At 40.7% G+C, this 22,840-nt stretch overlaps 1 protein-coding gene across 4 annotated transcripts in view; it reads left to right on the top strand.

The window, feature by feature from the left end:
• TPCN1 (two pore segment channel 1) overlaps positions 1-22,840 on the top strand; it is a 72,442-nt gene that overhangs the window by 21,873 nt on the left and 27,729 nt on the right. For all 4 annotated transcript variants that reach the window (XM_075898207.2, XM_075898206.2, XM_075898208.2 and 1 more), the window contains 15 exons: positions 2,024-2,148; positions 4,946-5,122; positions 7,622-7,735; positions 8,259-8,389; positions 9,683-9,771; positions 10,752-10,786; positions 12,049-12,107; positions 12,799-12,898; positions 15,317-15,430; positions 16,866-16,990; positions 18,902-18,950; positions 19,153-19,216; positions 20,449-20,493; positions 21,585-21,641; positions 21,730-21,783. In XM_075898207.2, the coding sequence (XP_075754322.1) occupies positions 2,024-2,148; positions 4,946-5,122; positions 7,622-7,735; positions 8,259-8,389; positions 9,683-9,771; positions 10,752-10,786; positions 12,049-12,107; positions 12,799-12,898; positions 15,317-15,430; positions 16,866-16,990; positions 18,902-18,950; positions 19,153-19,216; positions 20,449-20,493; positions 21,585-21,641; positions 21,730-21,783 (1,338 nt within the window). The remainder of the gene's footprint in view (positions 1-2,023; positions 2,149-4,945; positions 5,123-7,621; positions 7,736-8,258; positions 8,390-9,682; positions 9,772-10,751; positions 10,787-12,048; positions 12,108-12,798; positions 12,899-15,316; positions 15,431-16,865; positions 16,991-18,901; positions 18,951-19,152; positions 19,217-20,448; positions 20,494-21,584; positions 21,642-21,729; positions 21,784-22,840) is intronic.

Raw genomic sequence — 22,840 nt, 5'->3', positions numbered from 1 at the left:
AGATTTCAAATATTGTTTCTGACTCTCAGGTCTGAGGAGTTGTATTTGCATTTGGGAACATCTCTTGTATTTCACCGGTTAGCAACGTGTGTATGAAATGTTGGAAAAGTTTTTGTTTAACCCAGCGCTGCTTTTTGCATCCTTGCAAAATGTTGATTTGATTCCAATCAAGGGGAGATCTCTGTTTGAAAAACATTTTAAAGATTAAAGGAAAAGTCTTGAATGCTACAAACCTATGGCTAGATTGGGCTGAACTTCGTTTTGGCATTCTTAAATTTTGTGAGGTGTTGTCAGATTTTTAATGTTGGTGGGATATTTTTAAAACAGAGAAATGAAATAAATAAATTCTGATATTTTGAAAGGTTCCAGTTGTTTCAATACTTACCTAGGCTTGTACAGTTTGAGGCAAGTGAACAAGAAAATTGGACAAAAGTCTGGCCTGTAAAGGAGCTGTAGTCTCTGAAGTAAATAAAGTGAAATTGTTTTCAAACTGCAGTTGGGCTACATGTGGCCTGTTTGACAATGCTGATAAATAACTGTGCAAATATATCTGTCTAAAAGTAGCCATGTGCCTCACCCAGTTGCTACCAGTAACTAAGAGGATTCCCTTCCCTCAATTCTGGGTCTACCTTGCCAGCTTTTAGAGATCCCTTTTTATCCCAAATACCCTGCCATAAATCAAATGGATCTTTATGGCTCATATGTTCAGAGTCCATTTTTTTTAGCTTTTGCTTTTGTTGATTTGTTTTCAGGATATATTTCAGAAATGTCATCCTCACAAGTATTAACCAAATTATAATTTTATTTAGCAAAGACATATTAATGCACTATTAGGATTATTAATTAAAACATTTAAGAAATGCAAAAATAGATGCTAGTTACAAAACACACTGTAGTGCAGGCAACAGACTAGGCTTCCATTATAATTCTGTTTCCTTGGCATGCTAGTAACTTTTTCTGAACATTTAACTATTCTGAATGTGAAATTTCCATTTTTAATTTCTGCTCCAAGGTAGGAGTCTCTGTCAATGTGATGACATCTGCTGAGAGGTTAGCAAATTCTGATGAAGCCATGGTCCCTCTAACTCCTCTACGCATTATGCCTGACCAGAATACTTGGATGCTTCTGCTGTCAAGCTGAAATTTACATAACAGTTTGTCTCCTGGGAATATATGCATATACACAATCTTTTAAAAAATAATTAAAAAAAGCAGTAGTTGAAGGTGTCTAAGAATTTTGCAGATTATAATCTTTCATTTGAGTGGTGGCAAGGGGAATTTCACAGTTACTCAAGTTAATACCCTTTTTATACATGGATTTTGTCCATAGAATCCTATGTAAATGATAGAGCACTCTTAGTTGGAAAGTTTTTTTTAAAGATTAAAAAGATACCATATTTCTTTTTAGCTGCAAGATGTAGATACTGATATTTTCTTGTTTTTGGAGGGTTGTGAAGATGAAATAATAATTATAAAGCACTCTGAAAATGTAAAGCTTTCTATAATAAGTATTGTGATTTTAGTTTCTGTTGCTTGCTCTAACCCATTCTTCCTTAGCATTCAGTCTAAAAAAAGTTCCAGAGTATTTTGACTTTGTTTTTCTTGTTTACATATACCCAAAATGGCTTTCTGAAGTTTGCTATCTCTTTCTAATTTGTTGCTTTTGACGAGAGGGATGAATCTGAAACAGATCATGAATCAAAAGACCTTGTTCTATTTTGATAGAATCCAATATGTCCTGTTATAAATTTCTCATGTTCAAGCATCCCAGAGTCCTTGAGTGCTGAATTTGTGAGCTGATCCTGGCTTTTGAAAAGCTGCTTCTTTTGAAGACTCCATTGGGCAGTGTCTGCATTGTCACTTTATGTTCAGGTGTCACTTGATGCTTGTAACTTTTCTTATTACTTGATACCTGGGTTGCTTATGTTCCAGACAAGATTGGTGCATTCTCGTTGATCAAAGTTGGGCTTCTTAATTGTACATCTCTCTCTTCTGTCTCTTGTGCCCTGTCCTATGGATGCAGATGGAGGCAGCTGTGATCTTGTTAATGATATGTCTAGCCCAGCAACAGGGGACTGCTATTCTCAGCAAAGATCTACCAGAGACAACTGGGAAATGAAGTACCAAGAGGCAGCAATCTACCTCCAGGTCAGTCTTTCTATTCAGTTTTGTGATCAAATAATCTACCCTGTATATGAAATTACTCATCAGGGACTTGAACAGAAAATAACCCTTTGAATAAATTGGGAGAGTGGACTTGTAAATCTTGATCATTATTAAATATAGAAAATATATTTGTGAAATTTCCTGATTACAACTAATTCTAAAGAGAGAGTGACTTTATAGTTAGAGGACGGATTGAGATTTATTCCTAATTCTGACACTCTGTGATCTTGACCAGTCAACCTTATTCAGGTCTGCCTAGGGATGCTGTAGAATCTCCATCACTGGAGATAATGTCTATCTAACCTGCTCTTAAATATATCAGGGATGATCTAGACCGAGGTGGGGAGCATTTTTTGGGTCTGGGGCCGCTGACCCACAGAAAAATCAGGGACCGCACACAAGTGAAAAGCAAACAAACAAAAAACCTTACTGACATGGACTCTGACTGAGAAGGAGCAAGACACTCTGTACATTACCCTCTCACACCAGAGGCTGGGGACCCAGGCTAGTAGATTTTGTGTGCTGTAGCCTGCAATGGGATGGCAAGGGGTCGCAAGCATCAGGACTGGCTCCCCAATGCTGGGTGGAGGTCTGAGCCTCAGGGTCTGGATCCAGGCAAGCTGGGGGCCTCATGTGTGACCCTTGAAACATTTTGGTGACTATTGCCCCAAAACGGAGTTGCCAGATTCTGCTGGTTCCACCTCCCCCTCCCCCGATCTAGACAGTACTGGGTCCTGCCATGAGGGCAGGGGACTGGACTTGATGATCTCTTGAGGTCCCTCCTGTTCTAGTATTCTATGATTCTGTGTTTTATGTGAGCACATGTTTATATTACAAGTTCTCTGTGAACATTCACTGAGTTAATGAAGGCTCTCATTTTGATGCATACAGTAACCTAAATTCTTCCAATCCAAAAAAACTATTCTTGTTGCTGTTTTGACCAGTTGCCATATTGATGTCCTTGAAATGAAGTAGACATAACTTACGTTGTATTCACATTGCTTATCTAAATTAGCACCTTTAAGTTGGAGTTTGCTATCTGGATAAGAAGACTTAGTTGCTCAATATTTTGAATTGGCTAGTTACCAAAGGATAGAATTTCAGTCTACAAACTTGTTTTGGGTGAAACATGGAAAAGAATGTCCTGTTGATTTATAGCTAGCTTTCTCTGATTAGAAGTTCATGTCAGGATCACTAACTAATAGTTGTAGTAGTGAAACAGAACACGATCTTTCACGTACTCTTGAGAATTGTCTCTTTCCCTGTGAGATGATTCCGAGGGATTAAGTTGTTAGCTCACATTTGCCGTGTGGATCACCTTTTAATGGAACAACTGTCTTATGGACCTGACCTCACCTCCAAACCATAATTGCTTAACATCCTTATTGTAATTGGTTTGCCTTCCCTAGAAATGTAATGTTCTGGAAGTATTTAGCTGTCTCAGTTGGAAACAACTAAGCAGCACGACATGACAACTTCAGACAACTGGTCCACAATGTGAGAACGTCTAGTTCAGTTGTTGGGAATCTGTGACCCATTGGGTTTCTGTGTGTGACCCTAGAAACATTTTGTTGACTATTGCCCCAAAACGGGGTTGCCAGATTCTGCTGGTTTCTGTCACACGCTCACACACACTCACACACACACACACACACACCTCCCCGCCATGTGAGGTGTGCGCTGATAGCGCACTGACTATAAGAGTCTCGTGTTCCCTTTGAATCCAAATCAGAGCACTGTTACAGCAGTTCAATGGGAATACCCTGCAAATTCTAGTTACACATGCACAATTAGCAAAACCACCATATCCTGGGAAACTCTCAGTTAGGACAGTCTTGCGGCACACTGACCTGAAGGGCCACTTGTGCAACCCACTAGGTTGCACCTTGCAGCTCTATCTTAAACAATAGAAATGGCTGCTTGATGGCCCAATATTGGGAGACTGATGAGAACTATTCAGTATAGATCCATTGGAAGCAGGGCAGTCTTTTATTACTTCTTTAACCTGTAAAAAAAAAAAAGCTACCGATGTAAATCAGTTGCAAGCAAACAGTTAGAGTACAGTAACTGGTTTCTTTTTGTGTTTTGTTTTGTTTTTTTTAATGTTAAGATCCTGGAGCAAGAGGACACGACGCTTCAGTGTATAGACATCTTTGTTTTTTTTGTCTCCAGCTTTCTATATTCCTTTCTGGAATATACTGGACAGTGTATTAATGCTTTTACAAAAGAATGCTCCCTTCAGTCATTTTGCAAAGTTAAGATAAGAAACCATGACTGTCAACCAGTTGGGCATGGGTTAGAGTTCTGTCCTTGATGTTCATCAGTTTGATGTGAAGTCACAAAGGTGGAAATAATTAAAAGTTAACAATGTCAGAGTTTATTAGTGGTGTTAGCTAAATGTCTTTAACTATCCTGTAAAATGATATGGACAATGTTAGCTTTTCCTAAGAAATGAATACTTAGAAAGCTGCCAGCTGTTAGTGTATTTTGTACTAGTAAAATATATGTACAGAAAAGGGGAGTATACCTTATGTATAATATATGCATTGTTACCAAATAGTTACAGCATGCCCTTGAGACCCAAAATTTCTGAGTTCTAGACCTATCTCTGCCCTTTAGAAAAGACACTTAATCACTCAATGAATTCTCTTAGCAGTCTGTAAAATAAGAATAACACTATTTCCTTCACAGGACAGTTGTTAAACTGATTTGATGTATGTAAAGTTGTTGTTCTTGAAGTGCAAAACATGACTAATGCTGCTGATGTTGTTTTCTGTAGGAAGGAGAAAACAATGATAAATTCTTCACCCACCCCAAGAATGCCAAATCGTTGGCTGCCTATCTCTTTGTACACAATCACCTTTTCTATCTAATGGAGCTGACGCCAGCACTGCTGCTCCTGCTGCTATCTCTCTGCGAGGCCCCCGCCGTCCCCATGTTTCGCCTTGGCATCTATGTATGTAGCTGACGTCACAAAATGACAATGAGTTTATGGGCACAGAGCAAGAAGGCAGGAACACTGTAAATATTTGGTTTGTGTTAATACCTGGGCAGAGCAGAAGCAATGTTTTTCATCAATATAGATATAGCAGAATTTATTTTCCATGAGATCAGGCTCACTCTGGTTAACAAGCAACACAGGACATATGTATGATGCTTTTAAAGGTTAACATCCCAGACCAGGAGTTAGCAATCTATGGCTTATGAGCCAAATATGGTTCACTTAGGGAACCAGATGTGGTTCTTGCAGAGATGCAGCTCCACTTCCTCACCCCCAGCTCTTCCCGCAGCTTGAAGCTCATGTTGGTGCTATAGCCTTATAGCTCCTTGCAAATTGGAATGCCAATGCCAGCTTCATGCAGGAGAGGGTGGGCAGAGAAAGCCTTGAGCCTCCCCGCTGGATCTGGTGTGCAGAAAACGTGCACAGCCAAAAATGGCTCCATGCACTACAGTGTCATCCTCCCTTCCTCCCCATCCTCCTATAGCTGAGGAAACAGTTTCTCAGGGACAAACTTCCTGGAGGTTTCCCCTTTGTATCCATTGGCCAGAATCCAGTGAATGGAAGCAGTGGGAGGCGGTGTTTCATGGTATACACCCCTTCATGTCCAGAACCTGAACCCCTTCCCCCTCACTCATTTCGCCCCTCTCCCTTGCTGAGAGTCCACACCCTCTGCCCTCTCCTGCTTCCTCCCCCCAGACACTTTGCCCCAGCCGACTCCTGCACCCTACCCTTCACCCACCCAGCCCTTACCACCTCACTCCATCCTACCTCCTTCCCCCTATCTTCTGCCCAGATCCTCCTTCCCCATCACTGTCCCACTCACTGGCAGCCCTGTCCTGCAAACTTAACCTCTCTTTTTTGGTGAGGGTTTTTTTCCTTCCTGTGCGACAGTGGCCACAAGACGATGTTGAAAACTTTTGTGCCAGACATAATATTTTACTTTATTTAAAAATGAAGCCTGGCCAACAAGCATGCAATTGGGGCCCAGCCCACATCTGGCCGCAGCATCATAACACTCCTTCATCTCCACACGCCAACTCTGAGTCATACTTCATACATCTGAACTCCCTGCCCTCAGCCCCTGATACTCCTACATCCCTAGTCCTCTGCCATAACACTTCTGCACCCCCACATATCCCAGCCCCCTGCTATAAAATTGACAGAAGACCGCCTGAATATGTGCATGAAGGTGGATTTGACCAGTTATGCAAACTTCAAAAAAAGCGTGAAAAGATGCAGCAGCAGACATCCCATTAAATAGTCTGAGTACAATGTTTCATGTATGCTATTAATCAGTAGTAATAAGTTGTATATTTTCAGTTATGCAAATGAGCATTCTTACAGGCTCTTTGTTGACCACTTGTTCTGAATTTTGATGTTGCTTATCTCTTTGGCTTGAAAAGGTTGCTGACCCCTGTCTCAGACAGTACTGCCCATGATGTATTCAAACAGAATCATTAGCAGCTCTTAGAATCAAAACATTTCAGATCTTTGTCCCTTGGTATGTTTGAAAATAGTGTTATGTTAGGTCTCACTCAGATTCCTCCTATAATGTGGATAAGTCACTTAATCTCCATGCCTCTGTTTACTCAGGCTTTTTTCCATGTTTGTGAGAATTCATTTTAAAGTGCTTTGACACTTTATAGCTAGATGTTTTTAAAGGCCAATTCTCACTTTCTGTGGGTGCAGAATGTCTACAAAAATGAATTGAGTGTAAGCCATAATTTGTGTGTGTAACTCCCTGTGAGTATAGTGCAAGCATTCAGATTTGTGAGTGCAGCTTGCACCTGCAAAAGGGAAGCTGGCCCTATAATTAAGTGCTAAGTGTTATCATGATGGCTATTCAGAGTAGTATTTCTAATCATCCATAATTTTTCATATATGCAAGCTCTTTTTTTATCCAACTCTTATTCCCATACCACATCACAGGGGTATATGCCAAGCTGGGACCTTTCAAAGAGCCATTTTTGAGGTGCAAAAAGAGCATGAGATAATTACTTGGAAATGAATATTTATCATACTCCTAAAAATGGCAAAATAGTTCTTATTGATGGTTTTATCACACATTATTTCTGGGATAGCACCAATAGAAAAAAATGCAAAGGGAACCTTTGTTAGAGAAAGTCTTTAGTGATGTAAGGCTGGATTTTTTCCAAAGTGCTCAGTAGCTGTTACCAATTTGTTGAACATGTTTGGGGGGAAAAGATCTAATTCTTAAAATATTAGTGCCAGGCTAACTAAGATTGTTTTAATGACAGAGGACTGTTTGTTCCGATTGTGCAAATGTTTTCAGTATTTATTCAGGTCTTCTCCTGCAGAGATAGAAGCCTGAATTTTTACAAACCAGAGGTTTGTTACAGAAGCCCCTAACTTCTTGAGAAGGGAGTGTCAGACTTTGGTTTCTGGAACCAGTGGAAATTGATAAGATAAATTTTATTGGTGGTCTGATTACAGATCCATGCAACCTTGGAACTCTTTGCATTAGTGGTTGTGGTGTTTGAACTTGCTATGAAGATGAGATGGATGGGCTTCTACACTTATCTCCGACACAAAAGAACCATGGTTAAGGTAAGCCTGCTCCACTCCTTGTCTGTCTTCAGTGTTTTTTCCTCCTTCATTGACTTCTGTCACCAAAGAACCAAAATAAATATTGGGCTATTGTATACAGGGCATTTGAGTTGTCTCCCAACTGCTATTATGTGAGCTATTGTCCATGTCTACATTTTGGAATTCTTTTTACCTTCTTAAAATATCTTTCTCCAGTTATGGTCTCAATGTTCTAGAACACAGGTGATATTCCTCTGTACCCTGCATGAACTTGCTGAAGTACATCTGCAGCGGTACTACTTTGTTTCCTCCCTTCTGTAAAGGCTGTTCCATTGCCTGGCTGTTGGGAAAGGAAAAGTAATGCAAGCTGTGCTTTCCTTATTTGTTCGTGAACACTACAACTTTGCTTTTCACTATGCCGGCTGTCAAATATACATTTTAGCTGACTTTAAGAAGATTTTTGTCTAATTCACTAATCTGGAAGTGGAAGAGAAGATGAAGTTAATTTAATGGTGATCGTTTCCCCTTTTTCTCCCCCTTGCAGACCTGTGTGCTGTTGGTGCAATTTGTAGAGGCAATAGTGGTGTTGGTGCGTCAGACCTCTCACTTCCGGATAACAAGAGCTTTGCGGTGTATCTTCTTGGTGGACTGTCGCTATTGTGGAGCTGTCAGAAGGTGACCGGCTATGTGGCCAACTGGCTGATCCTGTAGTTGTGACTGAGATCAAACTAAAGCTTTGTGGTTGTCAATGCAGCCAGTGGAAAAGTATTTCATAGACACTTCAGATTTACCTTAGAGTTTTGAAGAAAGCAGAAGTAGCAAGGCAGTCGTAAAAATGTTACATTGTGCCTTAGGACCAAAGCTTGGAGTGTTCTATTGGGAATCTGTCTTAATCCTGCAGAAGGAAATTGATATGGTGAAACTAGTAACATATGCATTACCTCAAGGTTGATTTCATAGAAACTAATTATGGCTTGGAAAATTACTTGATGTTCTGGGAACAATATAGCATTGTACTGCTGCATGGGAATGAGTTAAATTCTGATTTCTCAGAGATAAGCCAACTTGAATGTTATGATCTATGACTTTACTAATGGCTTATAAAACAGAAAAATATCATAATCCCACTGTATAAAGCCATGGCATACCCACACCTTGAATACTGAATGCTGTTCTGGTTCCTCCCACCACCTCCGCCACCAAAAATTAGAATTGGAAAAAGGATAGGACACCCAAAATGTTTAGGATATGAAACAGTCTCCATATAAGGAGACTGGGAGTGTTCAGTTTATAAAAGTAATAACTAAGGAGGTTCTGACACAGGTTTATTTAATCTTGAAGGGTGTGGAGAAAGTGAATAAGGAAGTGGTATTTACCCTGTTCACATAACACAAGAATCAGGGGTCACCCAATCAACTTAAGACAGCAGGTTTAAAAAAATGCAGAAACTGGGACTGGACAACACTGGGTATTGCACTGTTCAGTTCATTCCATCCAGAGCATATGGTACCGGCCATAGTTGGAACACACAATACTGGGTAGACGGATCGTTGATCTGGCCCAGTGCAACCAAATTATGTAGACAGGATGCACTTGGGCTTTAGGATCATACAGCTATATTGCAGTCCATCTTACTCAGTCGCCTACTGTAAGGCATGATGAAAGTGTATGTAGTAGATGGTGAAAAAAAGATGATGAAAAAGATGTAGGATGCCCTCCAGAAGGGGAGTGAAGGAGACCTTTTGCCAGAAGTGTGATGCATACACCTCTCCTGATAGGAACAGTGACAAGGACAATGTGCTAGAAATCTTGGGCATTCCATTCCCAGTCATTGAAGTGAGAGATGGAAAAACAACTGGATTTTCCCCTTTATCTGCTTGCCAAGGAAGAATTGATCCATCCTCACTTATTGATGCACATGCAGAGGTTTCCGTTTAAAATACAGACTAATTGTTTCCTTCTTTTCAGAAACCTGCGACAGATCTTCCAGTCTCTCCCTCCATTCATTGACATCCTCCTCCTCCTCCTTTTCTTCATGGTGATCTTTGCCATCCTAGGTAAGTTGCCTTGTGAAAAATTAAGCTGTCATCTTTCTTTATGGTACCTTGCAATAATTATTCTCCATGTACTACAAAATAACAAGGGTTAATGCAAAGCTGATTGTATATAAGATGTCTTGGCAGATGCTTCACTTCCTTTCTGTCTTACTCATTTCATAATAAGCTGGGAGGAGTGAGCAGGTGAAGAGTTGGAAAACCTGGAATCAGGGATTTTAGCCCCGTGAGCTAATATCACAAGTAACTAGGGATAGGGGTAACTTTTCCGAAAGGATCAGAGGGGTAGCCATATTGATCTGTAACTTTAAAAAAACAAGTAGTCCTGTAGCACCTTGGAAACTAACAAGTGTGTGTGTACACGTATATGCACATATAGGATCATGAGCTTTCATGAGTAAAACCCACTTCCTCAGATGAGCAGGATTTCTTATCTTTTTGTTAGTTTCTAAGATGCTACAAAACTACTTGTTTGCCAAAAGGAATTCTTGTATACTTTAAGTGCAATTTGCACGTTCTGCTAATCCACTCTTCAGCCTGCAAATTGAATTTAAACTTCTGAAAATGACTGTCTGTACTGTGCCGTGTACAATGCCATCCTCGGAATCTCCAAGAATTTGTTTTTCAAAAGTACCTTTCCAATGTATGTTAAGTACAAGGAGTCAATAGTATCGGACCAGGCACTGTGTGGCATATACAACACCTTTTCACTTTCTTAATATTGGAGTAATGCCAGTCCAGTGGAAAATGAAACCCTATAACTTCATCTTCTCAAAAGCATAATGTACATGCATTATACTACATGTAAATATTAAATAATGCTGCATGCAAATATTAAATAGCAAAGCATTCATTTAGCTGATCTGCAGCTTTATAGCCATGATTTGAGGTCAAGGGACTCTTTGTTGTGGTGTTTCTTGAAATGAGTCCCTTTTTTTTGTTTGTTTGTTTTTTCTTTCTCTTTCCTCTTTCCATTTCTCTAGGTTTTTATCTATTTTCCCCTAATCACTCGGATCCCGTAAGTAGACATGGATTCTTCAGACTTAGCTTTTTAAGACCCATTTAGTCCTCTAAAAAACCAAATTCAGATATTCTTTCTGTATATTTTAGAAATGTTTGTCTGTGCAAGAACTCCTCCTAAGCGGTAAAAGCTAGAACTACCAAATTTGTTATGCAAAGTGAGGGGGTTTTTTTGTGTCAGGACAATGGGGTTTATGTGGAATATGATGGGTTTGTATCAAATGGAAAGGGAGAGGTGTGATGGCAGAGGCAGTTATACTCACACTTGACCACAGGGGGCAGCAAGTACCCCAGTGAGCAGTTGTTGGTTGGCAGTGCAGTCCCTGGCCTGCCCTGGGGAGCAGCTGTGCACCCCCGCCTCCTCCTGCTCTTAGCCAGTCCCAGGCAGTGTTGGGTAAGTCTTCCAGTAGTCTATATATGTGCTACAGCTATAGGTTGGTTTGTTTGCTTGTTTATCCTCCTAGAGACAACTCATTGAGAAGGAAAGTTATTAATTGGAGTTAGGAAAAAAAAGGGCAGTACGCCAGGACTGACCTTTTTTTTAAAAAAAAAAATGATAGTTAACTGAGAATGAGACTCCCATGAGAAATAAAATGATACCTACTCAGTATCGGGAAACCCAAAAGGGATGATACGTTTGTCACTTCTCTCTTGTTTCTGCCTGAATCTAATCAGGACAAGCTATATCCCTCACTACCAGAACTGCGTGTCTAGTGCAGAGTGAGACACTTGTGGGCCTGTGTATAAGTTTCCTCAGTATATCTTGCTGCCCTGTGGTTAATCTTCTGTCCAGATAAGTAAATGAACATCCCCAATAAAGAGTTGTGATCCCAGGCCAGCTGCTGGCAACTTCTGATATTCATGTGCTACAACAAAACAGATGGAACTTCTTCATAGCATGATCACAGGTCTAAGGAAAATAGGACTTTCCCATCCCAAGTGGAAGATAGACCATTGGGTCTGCAGTGAAAGAGTGGTGTAAGACATTCCCATCCTTTAGTGCCTTTACTGATCAACAGCCACATGTTCCAGCTATCAAGTATGACTACAGGGTGATGAAAGTATTGGGAGTAATCCACAGGAATGTATAGACAAGCTTTAAAATTTAACTCTTCACTGCCATACTTGTAATGGCATGCCCCATCTATAAGCAAACACATGTAGTAAAGAGCTACTGAGAGAGGTTAGGAAATTAGTTAAGGAATTATAACCTTGACCATGTCACTGTGAGAATAGCTTGCATTTGTTTTTCTCTTTCAGTATTTCAATACCTTAGAGAACAGCCTGGTGAATCTCTTTGTTCTTCTGACCACTTCAAAGTAAGTCTCTGTTTTCTTTTAGTGGCGCTCCCACCACTGGAAAAAAGCCTCACAGCAAATCTTTCTGTATGAAACACTGGGTATGCAGATATAACTTCTTCATTGCATGAGAGCGATATTTCCCAGTGAGGAAACCTATACGTTAGTGCGCCCTAATGTGCAATATCTGACCCTGAAGGCACTGCTATAATTCACCTTATAAGCCAGTAAGGCACAAGTTATGACACAGGTCTAAGAATAAGGAGGTCAGAGTTAAACTCCTTTGTCTGCCACTAATGCAGACATGGGGAAGTCATTTCACCACTCCTCTGCTTGTTTTTTCCATCTTATAAAATGAGGATAACAATGTGTGTTGTCTAAGATGATTGTGAGGATTAATTAACTTTGAAATCCTTGGAATAAGATCTCTGTAAAATTGTAAAGTATTACTGTTGATTAAAACATACAAAATATCTATGGTTTATTTAAGTCCCTGTTCCTCATAAGACTTGCGATGTTTAGGAATGCATAATTTTCACTGCATTTAAAACTTTTGCAGCCAATGCATAGTCTGCATAAACATATGAAGATGTTGGTTTGTGTATGCATCTGTCCAGTTCCTATACATAGTATGATCATCTCCAGTCAGAGTGAAACACTGCATGAACGAGACTTCTGTGCTTATTAATGGCTTGTATATTTTGGGATGCAGTTTTCCTGATGTTATGATGCCATCTTACTCCCGGAACCCCTGGTCGTGTGTCTTCTTCATAGTGTATCTCTCCATTGAGCTCTACTTCATTATGAATTTGGTAAGTCTTACTACAGCTGGGACTTCCCTTCTCCTTTTAACGTTGCAGTAGCATTTGTTCCATGTCACAATGGGTTGGTAATAGAATGTCCATCTGTAATGACGCAGTAGGGGTTTCCCCGATCTTGCATCCCCATAGCAGCAAGAACAGATTCTTCCAGCAGTAGAATAGCGAGATTTTATTGCTCCTCCAGGATACGGCACAGCATAGACATAGTGTGTTTACAGGATTCGGGGCCAGGGTGTTTCAGCCCCTTGGGTTAGGGGTCCATCACTCCTAACCCTCAGCCCCAGCAACCTGAGTCTGTCTCCCTCATGGTTCCAGCCCCAGACTGCCCCTTCCCTCGAACACTCATCTGACCCTAGTTCCCTCGCTGCCCCAACTCATCTGACCGATTGGGTCTTTGTCTATGTGACTTAGGCAGCCCACCTCCTGGGCAGTGCTCACAGAGGCCAGTAGGGGTCATTCACAGCCCACAATCCAAGCACAGCAACCAGCAAGTTACTGACACTACATCACCACATGTGGGTGAGTTAGTGGGAATCACACCTCACAGCCGGGATATAGAGCAGGCAGCACCCCCACTACACCACACTGTCATTTTCTTGTGTGGTAATTTCTTAACTGGGTCTATCCAGTTAAAAACAATTATACCTTGTAACAAGAACAAAAAACAGGACTATGTAGCACTTTAAAGACTAACAAGGTGGTTTATTAGGTGATGAGCTTTCGTTGGCCAGACCCACTTCCTCAGATCAAAAATTTGATCTGAGGAAGTGGGTCTGGCCCACGAAAGCTCTAATAAACCATCTTGTTAGTCTTTAAAGTGCTACATAGTCCTGTTTTTTGTTTCAGCTACACCAGACTAACACGGCTACATCTCTATCACTTGTAACAAGGTTTCAGTGATGATGATCAGGCTTCTTTGTAATTGCTCATAACAACATTGATAACTTCTTTAGAGATTTTTTTAATCATTCAAAATCTCACAGGTGACAAGTGACATGTTCATAGTGACAAGGCCTCCTTTTGAAATCTCACAACAGGTGTATTAGGTAATAGCTAGGGATGTTAAATATCGTGTAGTTGAATAGTTGTGTAACCACATGAAATCTTAGTGGTTAGATGACACTTCAGTAGTCCCTGGGGATGGAATCCAGTGCACTCCCAGTGATCCTCTGCTACTCCACACTGCTGCCTCTGTATCAGCAGTAGCATCAGGTGGCAGCATCCTGTCTACGGTGGGCTCACAGTGGACAGAGGCTGCTCCATGGGATGCTGACATCGGTGGGATACCAGAGAAGCCTCTGTCCATGGTGAGCTCCAACCCTCCACTGACAGGGGCTGCTGCTGCAGACCAGCCTCTGTCCCTAGTGAGCTTGGGCCATCATGGACAGAGGCTGCTCACAGCAGGTTCCCTCCCTGAAGATGATGTTGATTGCTTTCCATTCCTTAAATAGAATTTTCCCAGGGCAGGAACCCTCTGTTTAACCTTCCCCATCCCCATGGAAAAAATACCAGATTCTAGAAGGATTCCAGCACCAGGTGGCATGGTCACATGTCTTTGTAGGACCAACCATAGGAGAAACAAAGCCATTCACAGATCATTGTTTTGAGTACTAGCCCATTAAACTCCTTAAGCACAACTGAGGGCTTTCATTAGAAGTTCTAGATTAAAAAGCAGGTTAACACTTCATATTTTTAACTTCACATACAAGAATAATACATTCGCAAAAATAGAACATACACGTTCAGGAGATTACAGGATCTTGAATGACAGATTACTTGACCTGTTTTGCATAAAGCATATTTGAGTTATGCATATTCATATTAAAAACATAATTCTATAAGAAATATGGTGGCATAGTGTTAGTTGGTGTATTGTCATACACCTGTTTGGTGTATTAAATAGGGAGCACTGTTATGGCTACTAACTCAGTCACAGCTAGAGTTTTTAAGCTGACTTTGGCTTGTCCAAACGAAACAAGACTCCAGAAATCTATCTAAGATAGTGGTGTACAGCTATCTGCTGGTGTAGAAGCTAGCTGGTTGAAAGTATACATGACAACTTCCTTTATAAGTATAAAGGCAGAAAGCAACGCTATTCCCCCCAATCTGGTGAGCTTCCTGCCCTGGTACAAACAAGCAAGCACTGCACTTGTTTATATGTGACTAGTTAATTCTGGTAGAAACTGTGATCCCCTTCAAAAATGGAACTGCATGTGTACTCGTGTTAATCCCTTATTGTTCAGATGGGTTAGATTCTTATTAACTCTTCTATACCTTACCTTAGCACAATATATAGTAAAATGCATATTGCTGGCATCTATTGTGCCTCTGTGTTGCTTATTCCTAAGTGGCCGTTTACTGTAGCAGTCAAAACCTGACTTGCTTTTTGTCTCATCTGTTTCTTTACAGCTTCTTGCTGTGGTTCTTGACACATTCAGTGATATTGAAAAGAGGAAGTTCAAGTCCCTACTGCTCCACAAGCGCACAGCCATTAAACACGCCTACTCACTTATTAGCGAGCAGGTAAGACAGGGATGGGGACCCTTTTTTGGATTGAGGGCCACTAACCCCAAAATCACTCAGGGCCGCACATGGATGAGAAACACAAAAAACCCCAACAATCCTACACTGTCATGGCCCCTCACTGAGAAGGAGAAAGACAGTCCCCACGTTTCCCTCATATGCTAGAGCTTAGGGGGGGCCTAGACTAGTAGATTTTATGTCCTCCAGCCCCACTGTGTGTGGAGGGGAGTAGTGGGGGGGGGGGGAAGAGAGACTGGAGTACCAGTGTAGGCTCCCCAATGCTGTGGGGAACCCTGAGGCTCAGGGGCCAGATCCAGCCAAAATCCACATCTGGTCCCTAGGACTTAAGTTCCCCACCCCTGAGGTAAGGGATACTTCATATGCATGAGAGTAACAGCCTGTGTCCTTAGAAATAAAGGGGGATGAGCTCCACCAATATTTCTTTAGAAGACACTTTTTTTTAAAGAGGTGATGTGCCGCCAGTGGTGATTGATGACAAAGTTCAGTACGATCAGAAACCTGAAGGATGAATAGATTCAGGGTTTTTTAGCCATGCTATAAGCAGTGTTAAGCCTATCCACACAAAGGGAGAAGAGGAATGATTTAGCATAGTGCATTTGAGTATAGTGAAGAGTAATGAGATGAAACTGAAAAGGGAAAATGTAGGCTAAGTATCAGTAAAAATATCCTGGCCCTGAACTGTGTTAGTAAGTCCACCTGAGAACAGTTATTTACATTTACTAACTTCAATGTACTAACTTCTGTTGGTCTATTGCTTAGGACTTAGACAAAACTTTAGTGGAAGAACAGAGAACAATCTTGTACTAGTCAAGAGACTTGGGCTATGTCTTCACTACAAAGAAAAGTCAGAAAAATATACACAAATTGCAAAACTTGCATATTTCTATCCGCTTTTCTCCCGAAAGAGGCTTTGCTGACATTTGGCCCGTCTACAAGGGGCCAAATGTGGCAGGAAGATTCTCTTTCAGAACATGCCTTCTTCCTCCGAGCAAGGTTTACAGGGATGCTGAAAACAAAATATCTATGGTTTATTTAAGTCCCTGTTCCTCATCAGACTTGGGATGCTTAGGAATGCATAATTTTTGGAAAAGCAAATGCAGACTTTTGGAAAAGCAAATTTTTGGAAAAGCAAATGCAGTCTTTGGATGTGGCAGAGCTTTTCCAGGATACCTTCAGTATCCCGGAAGAACTCTGCAGTGTAGACATAGCCTAAGTGGAGGAACTAATCACATGAGGCTTTTTCCTATTTAGGTTCTAGAGTAAGTGAGAGTATGCCTTTTAGAGGTAACATCATCTTATCCTAACATTTAAATATTGCTTAGCAGCCGCTCTAAGAGAAGTAATTGCACTGCCCTAGTGTTCCTATGCTTCCTCCTACAGCTTCACTTATGGCAGCCCCTTTCTGTGTTTCCAGAGGTCGTCTGGTATCTCCTTCAAACACTTTGAAGGGCTGATGCGATTTTATAAGCCTCGGATGCGCACCAGAGAGCATTATCTTACTTTCAAAGCACTGAATCAAAGCACTACACCTTTATTGAGGTAGGATGCTGCTTCTGCAGTCTAGAAAAGGGGCAGCATTTTACAGGGTTCTTGGCACTTTGGAACCATACCATATGTCAGAGGGAATGGTGTGGCTCATCAATGAAAATGAATCCAGAATGCAAGCTTTGACGCAGTTCAGGTTTGGGGAACATTTCTGAGATTTTGGTCTATTGGGAGTGAATTTCTTGGTCTATTGGGGGTGAATTTCTTGGTCTATTGGGGGTGAATTTAAGCTTCAAAAGAGTCAAGTGATTAATCCCCTCCTTTATGATCTAGCCAAGGGATGGCTTTTCCATCTGTCCTGTTGGAGAGAGAATACTGTGATGACAGCTATGAAGCAAAGGGAGTTGGGTAAAAGAGAAGCAGGAGAATTGAGAATCAGGAGAAACAGAGAACCCTATTTGGACATGTGACACCCAATGAAGGAAGAACTTCTGCACGTGCAATGCAACTTTAGCTTAACAAGTTCCCAGGTTATGTCCCCTGACATTTCACTAAGGCAGTGCTCTACTGGAGCTCTTAAAACAACTGCAGAATTTTGTATTAAGATTCAAAGTAATCACTGCTGAATCATGCAGTTGGGCATGTCCAGTTAACACTAGGGATGTGAAGGACTAGTTGACTATTGGATAGTAGACAGGCTAGTCGACTAGTCACTTTCTCCCCTTGCCACCTTTATTAGAGGCAGCAAGGAGGGGGAAGAGGAAGGGGTACTTCAAAGCGGAAGCACTGTGTGGAGCCTGGGGCCAGCCCTTGGGCTCCATGCAGCGCTGCTGCTTTGAAATGCCACATGCAGCCCCCGGCCAGCTGGGGTGTCCCCAGGCTGCATGCAGCATTTCAAAGCAGTAGTGCCACATGAAGCCCAAGTCAGCAGGGGAGTCCCCAGCTAACCGTGGGCTCCATGCAGCACTTTCACCTTTGAAGTGTAGCAACAGCCCTTCAGTTGCTACACTTCAAAGGGGGAGATGCCCTATCAACTAATTTAATAGTCCATGCAAAAATGCATTGACTATTCAATTAGTTAATTACTTGATATTTCATATCCTTAGTTAACACCCCCAATCTGGATATAAAGAGTCTTTGGAGAGAGAGATCTAGGGTGATAGGACAAGGAAACCCCAAGGGAAACACTGAGCATAGCTAATGTAGTGGTAGCAAATTGTTTTTATTTTGCAATAAAACAAAATCCCCAGGAAGAGGGTGAAATTGGATGTTAGTTCAGAATCTGTGTGTTTTGTTGTGGGTGGGATAGAAACCAAGAGAGTCCTTTTATTTTTTATGATTTTTAGATGCCTAAGGTGCAGCTATACACCTACTGAGATTTTTCAATTCTTTATCTTTAGGCTTCTAAACATCTTTAAAAATCTAGACCACACTTATTGTCATTATTTCATGTGCCTGCAGGATTCTTGTGTGTCTTTGCAATTGACCACTACAGCTATTAAACATTAATAGTGGTGTGAACCCTTGCCTTATTTATTTATATCCATGTAGTGTATGCAAGTAGACAAAATCAGTGCCCCTAAGAGTTTAAAGTGTGTGTGACATTCTCCTTCCATTAGAGTCCATGGTGCAACTCTTAGAGTTCATTAGAGCCAGGATTTCATCTTAAGCCTCTTTATTTATCAGGCCTTGCTACAGAAATCTGGTAGCATTAACTCTCTCATAAGGGCCACTTGCCTTTAGGAAAATCTGTCTCAAACAATAGCTGAACATTGACTTTCTGCTAGCTTGGTCAAGGAGCTAACTGGAGAAATTCTAGTAAACTTCTGAAAGAAAATTCTCCTACAAACAGGTGACCAAGTAGGCACTTGATACAATTAAATAGTGAAAGATTTAGTATCTGTGATGGTAAAATCAAGATCTCACAGAACTGTAATGTGATTCACCCTTTTCTTTCTCTTACAGTTTAAAGGATTTCTACAATTTCTATGAAGCTGTTAGCTTAAAATGGAAGGTAAGTGTTAATGGAGGCGAGTGAGAGAAGGGAATGAGGACTAAAGGGAAATCTACAAGGTAAAGGAGAAAATAAAGACTTTGTGGAACAAGACAGAAATGATGTGGGGAGAAGATGGAACTCTCCCTCCTGTCTTGCTCCATTCTCATTTGACTTAAATCCCTACTCATACTTCTGCTGATCAGGTCTGTTCCACTTCCAGGCAAAACCAAACCGCGAGCACTGGTTTGATGATCTTCCACGGACAGCATTTCTTATTTTTAAAGGTAAATTGCTCTGTGGATCACTTGATTACCCCATTCTGTTTGTTCCCTTTGAAACAGGTGACATTGGCCACTGTCTGAAGATAGGATATTGAACTGGATGCACCACTATGTATCCTAATGTTTACATAGTTTTTAAATAAAACAGATGAAGCAAATATCATCTGTTAAAAATCATCTCTTCTAAAAAAAGAGTCTTTCTGTACATTACCTCAACTTACAGATATAGTTTAAATGCTCCAGATAAATTGATGATGCACTCAAAACACTGCATTCTTGGCTTCCAGAGGAAGACATCTGTCATATAAATACACATTCTGCGCAATGATTCAGAAACTACCTTCATAAAGGACAGCTTCTTAACAAATATCTTGTAGTAGACCAAACACTGAGCTCGCCTATGAATGGATTCCTCTTCTGATAAGCATTCTTAGGAGTTTGATGCAGCACTCTAGTTTGCTCGTACTGGCTGAGTCCAGAAGATTCATTTCTCAGTATCTGAGGCTGCAGCTCTTCTCCAACAGCAATAGACTGTGGTGTAGATTTGTGGTCCCAGAGGTTGGCCTTCATAGACTTAGGTGGATGCATCATTTGCACAGGATACATGCAGCTGCTGTAAAGGAAATAGTAGAATTTATAATGTGGCCCAGTACAAGTAACCACTTCAGATAATGTCCTCTGAAAAAGTGGGTTTTGCCCATGAAAGCAGATGTCACAGGACTGTGTGTTTGGTTTTGGAAGTTACAGACTAACCCAACTACTGCTCCTAGACTTTGTAAGTTAGTGAGGAACAAATAGCCTGAATCAAGATTAGTGCAGGCAGTTGCTATACAAGATCATTATGCGGCTGTGCTAATGCAATTTAGCTCCAAGTTATAACTTCCACTTTACTAGAACTTGGCAATGACTGACATCTCAATTTGAACTGTGTATTAGTTTCACAACATGGGGATATTTGGAACTGCGATAGGGTGAGAACTGCCACACCTTTGTTGTTTGAGTTCTAGATCAGGGTTTAAACTCAGGACACAAGTGAAAGACAAATAAGTGCATTATTATTCACTGAGATATCTAGATCCTGTGCTAGGATGGATATTCAAAATTAGCTTAGCTAACCTTGGAGTGGGGGCATTGAATACAGGAAGAAGAGGGAGTGTTTTGTACATGTGATTATTTAAGTAGTTTTTTTGTTTAAAAAAAAAGATTTGCTTGTGACATTTCCTTTCTTAATACAGGTATTAACATTCTGGTGAAGTCCCAAAGATTCCAGTATTTAATGTGTAAGTGTGAAAAACAAAATCTCATGACTTTACCTGCTCAGCTCTTTGTTCTTTGAGGTAGGGATTCTCTCTTACGTGTTGGTATACTGCTTAGGGCAATGGAACCTGATCTCTGATTGGAATCCCAGTATACATCATAATTCCTGTGCTTGTTTGCTTTTAGGGAGGGAGTTTTTGGGTGTGCATGTGGGATTCTCCTAAGGGCTAGTTTATACATTACTTTGTAGTTTCTTTTGTGGGACTGGTTTCTTCTAACATCCTGTTGCATTTCAGATGGTGCATGATTATACTTCATATGCTTTCAGTTTTGACACTGCAGTTGAGGATGTTGATGCAAGGATTTGACACACAGTGCTTTACTCAACTTCAAAAAGTTCAATGAGCTTAATTCCAGGGATATTGCTTGGAATTTGTGTTAAACTTGACAGTGATTCTGCTGCTGTTTCTCTGTAGTGGAGAGCATGTATGACTCCTGGTCCAACTTGTTATGCTAATGTCTAATTCTTATAGTTTTTTTTATTCTGTAAGAAAACTGACTGTTTTGCTAATTCTGATGATAGAATGAAGGGAGGAAAAAGAAGAGTGAAGGGTAGAGTTCCTACAGCTGGCATCCTCGGTGTCCCAATGGCTTAATGGTGGGACCTAAAGAAGGCTTATAGGAGCCTTGTGATGGTGCTGTATCCTTCCCACATTGTAACTGACTTAGGAGCTTTATACAGTTCTGGAACAATTCTGGAGAGATTGAAATACAGAAATAATATCAGGTCAATGTAGAGAATAATTTACCAAGAAGAATAACTGCACGTCAGCAGTTTCAACAGCATACATTTTCTTCTGAGGATCTTAAAGCACTTTATAAGTGGTTAAATTATGTTCCATTTTATATCCTGTGAAACTGAGGCACAAAACTTATAAGGGTTTGCCAGTGAATTAAGTGTGTAAGATTGGGAAAGGTGGGAATAGAATTTGGATCTTCTGATGTTTAGGGCACAGGACTAGCCATTAGATATGACTGCCTTCCCAAAGAATTAGAAAATTAATGTCTGACTATTCAACAGCTTTTCATTGAAGCTGTGAATTTTATTTTCCAGATACTGTGGTGGCTGTGAATGGGATCTGGATTCTTATTGAAACCTTTATGCTGCCAGGTAGGAAATATGTGGTTTGTTTCTTGACTTGTCTGCTTCCATAAGTTTGATCAGCACTCTGAGAAGGTGCTGTTTCTGTGCCTTGCAGGTGGGAGCGTCTTCAGAAGAGATGTCTCTTGGAGTTACATCTTCTTTCTCCCAAGTAAGTTGCTTTGCCAGACCAGCATGGCCCTTTTCCATTACAGCTGGGGAATTCTCATTATTGGGGTTTCTCAACTGTGCACTTTAGTCACTAAAGGGATCAAAGCTTCCATTTCTTTGAAAGCCACCTTCCTAAGTAAAGATTTCATTGGACTTTGCCTTCTTGTTTAGGTGATGCTGGTGCTGTGAAGGAAAGCTTTTGCACCTCTGCTGTCTATTGAAGCAAGACCCTCTTTATTTCCTACTTTGCTAATTGTTTTGTGGAACTCTCCTCTTTCCTTAATTTATCCTAGAATCTCTTTCCATTTTCTTCCATTGTACTTCCTTTCCTAACTTTAACTCTGAGTAGTCTTCCATCCATTTTGGAGGTGGTGACTTCTTTGAGCCAGTCAACACCACTTAAAACAAATGGGATGTCTTGAAAAATCAAGTTCCTGCTCTCACACGGTACTGTATTTCTAGTTCTCCTGAATAGTCCAAGGCAATAGTGAGCCTGATCTTAATCTGCATGCCAGTGCGTTGCTCTGCCACGGGGCTTACTACAGGACCGAATTAGCTCATCCTCTCGTATAGGCAATGTTTATTTTTCGCTGCTGGGCAGTTTGATTGAATCAGACCTAACGCTGTTCATGTAAAGCTGACTATTGCAATAAAACACTTTTGATGAAATCCAAAACTGTTTGCTAACCTCCCACTAACTATATGAGGAGTCCTGTGGAGTAAGAAAAAAAAGTCTGTTTTCCTTTATTAGGATGCAGTTATTTTTCTTTCTTACTGGGGTTGTCCTAATCAGTGATATCACATAAAAACAGGCGCCTAAATACTGACACACTTTATGGTGTATTTGCTAATGCAAAAAGTATAAATGCTAATGCTTGAGTGGCTGGTATTAAATGAGGATATTGAGACAATAGGCATCACAGAAACGTGGTGGAACAATGATAATCAATGGGACACAGTAAGCTACAGCTACCAAATAGTGGAATGATAGAGCAGTTTATGCTGGGGTAACTGGCACTGAATGTGAAATAAACCAGTGTCAAATATAGGAAAAATCT

This window comes from Pelodiscus sinensis, chromosome Z, assembly GCF_052426305.1.
Source record: "Pelodiscus sinensis isolate ZL-2025 chromosome Z, ASM5242630v1, whole genome shotgun sequence".
Classification (NCBI taxonomy): domain Eukaryota; kingdom Metazoa; phylum Chordata; order Testudines; family Trionychidae; genus Pelodiscus; species Pelodiscus sinensis.
This window is presented reverse-complemented; position numbering and strand designations above follow the sequence as displayed.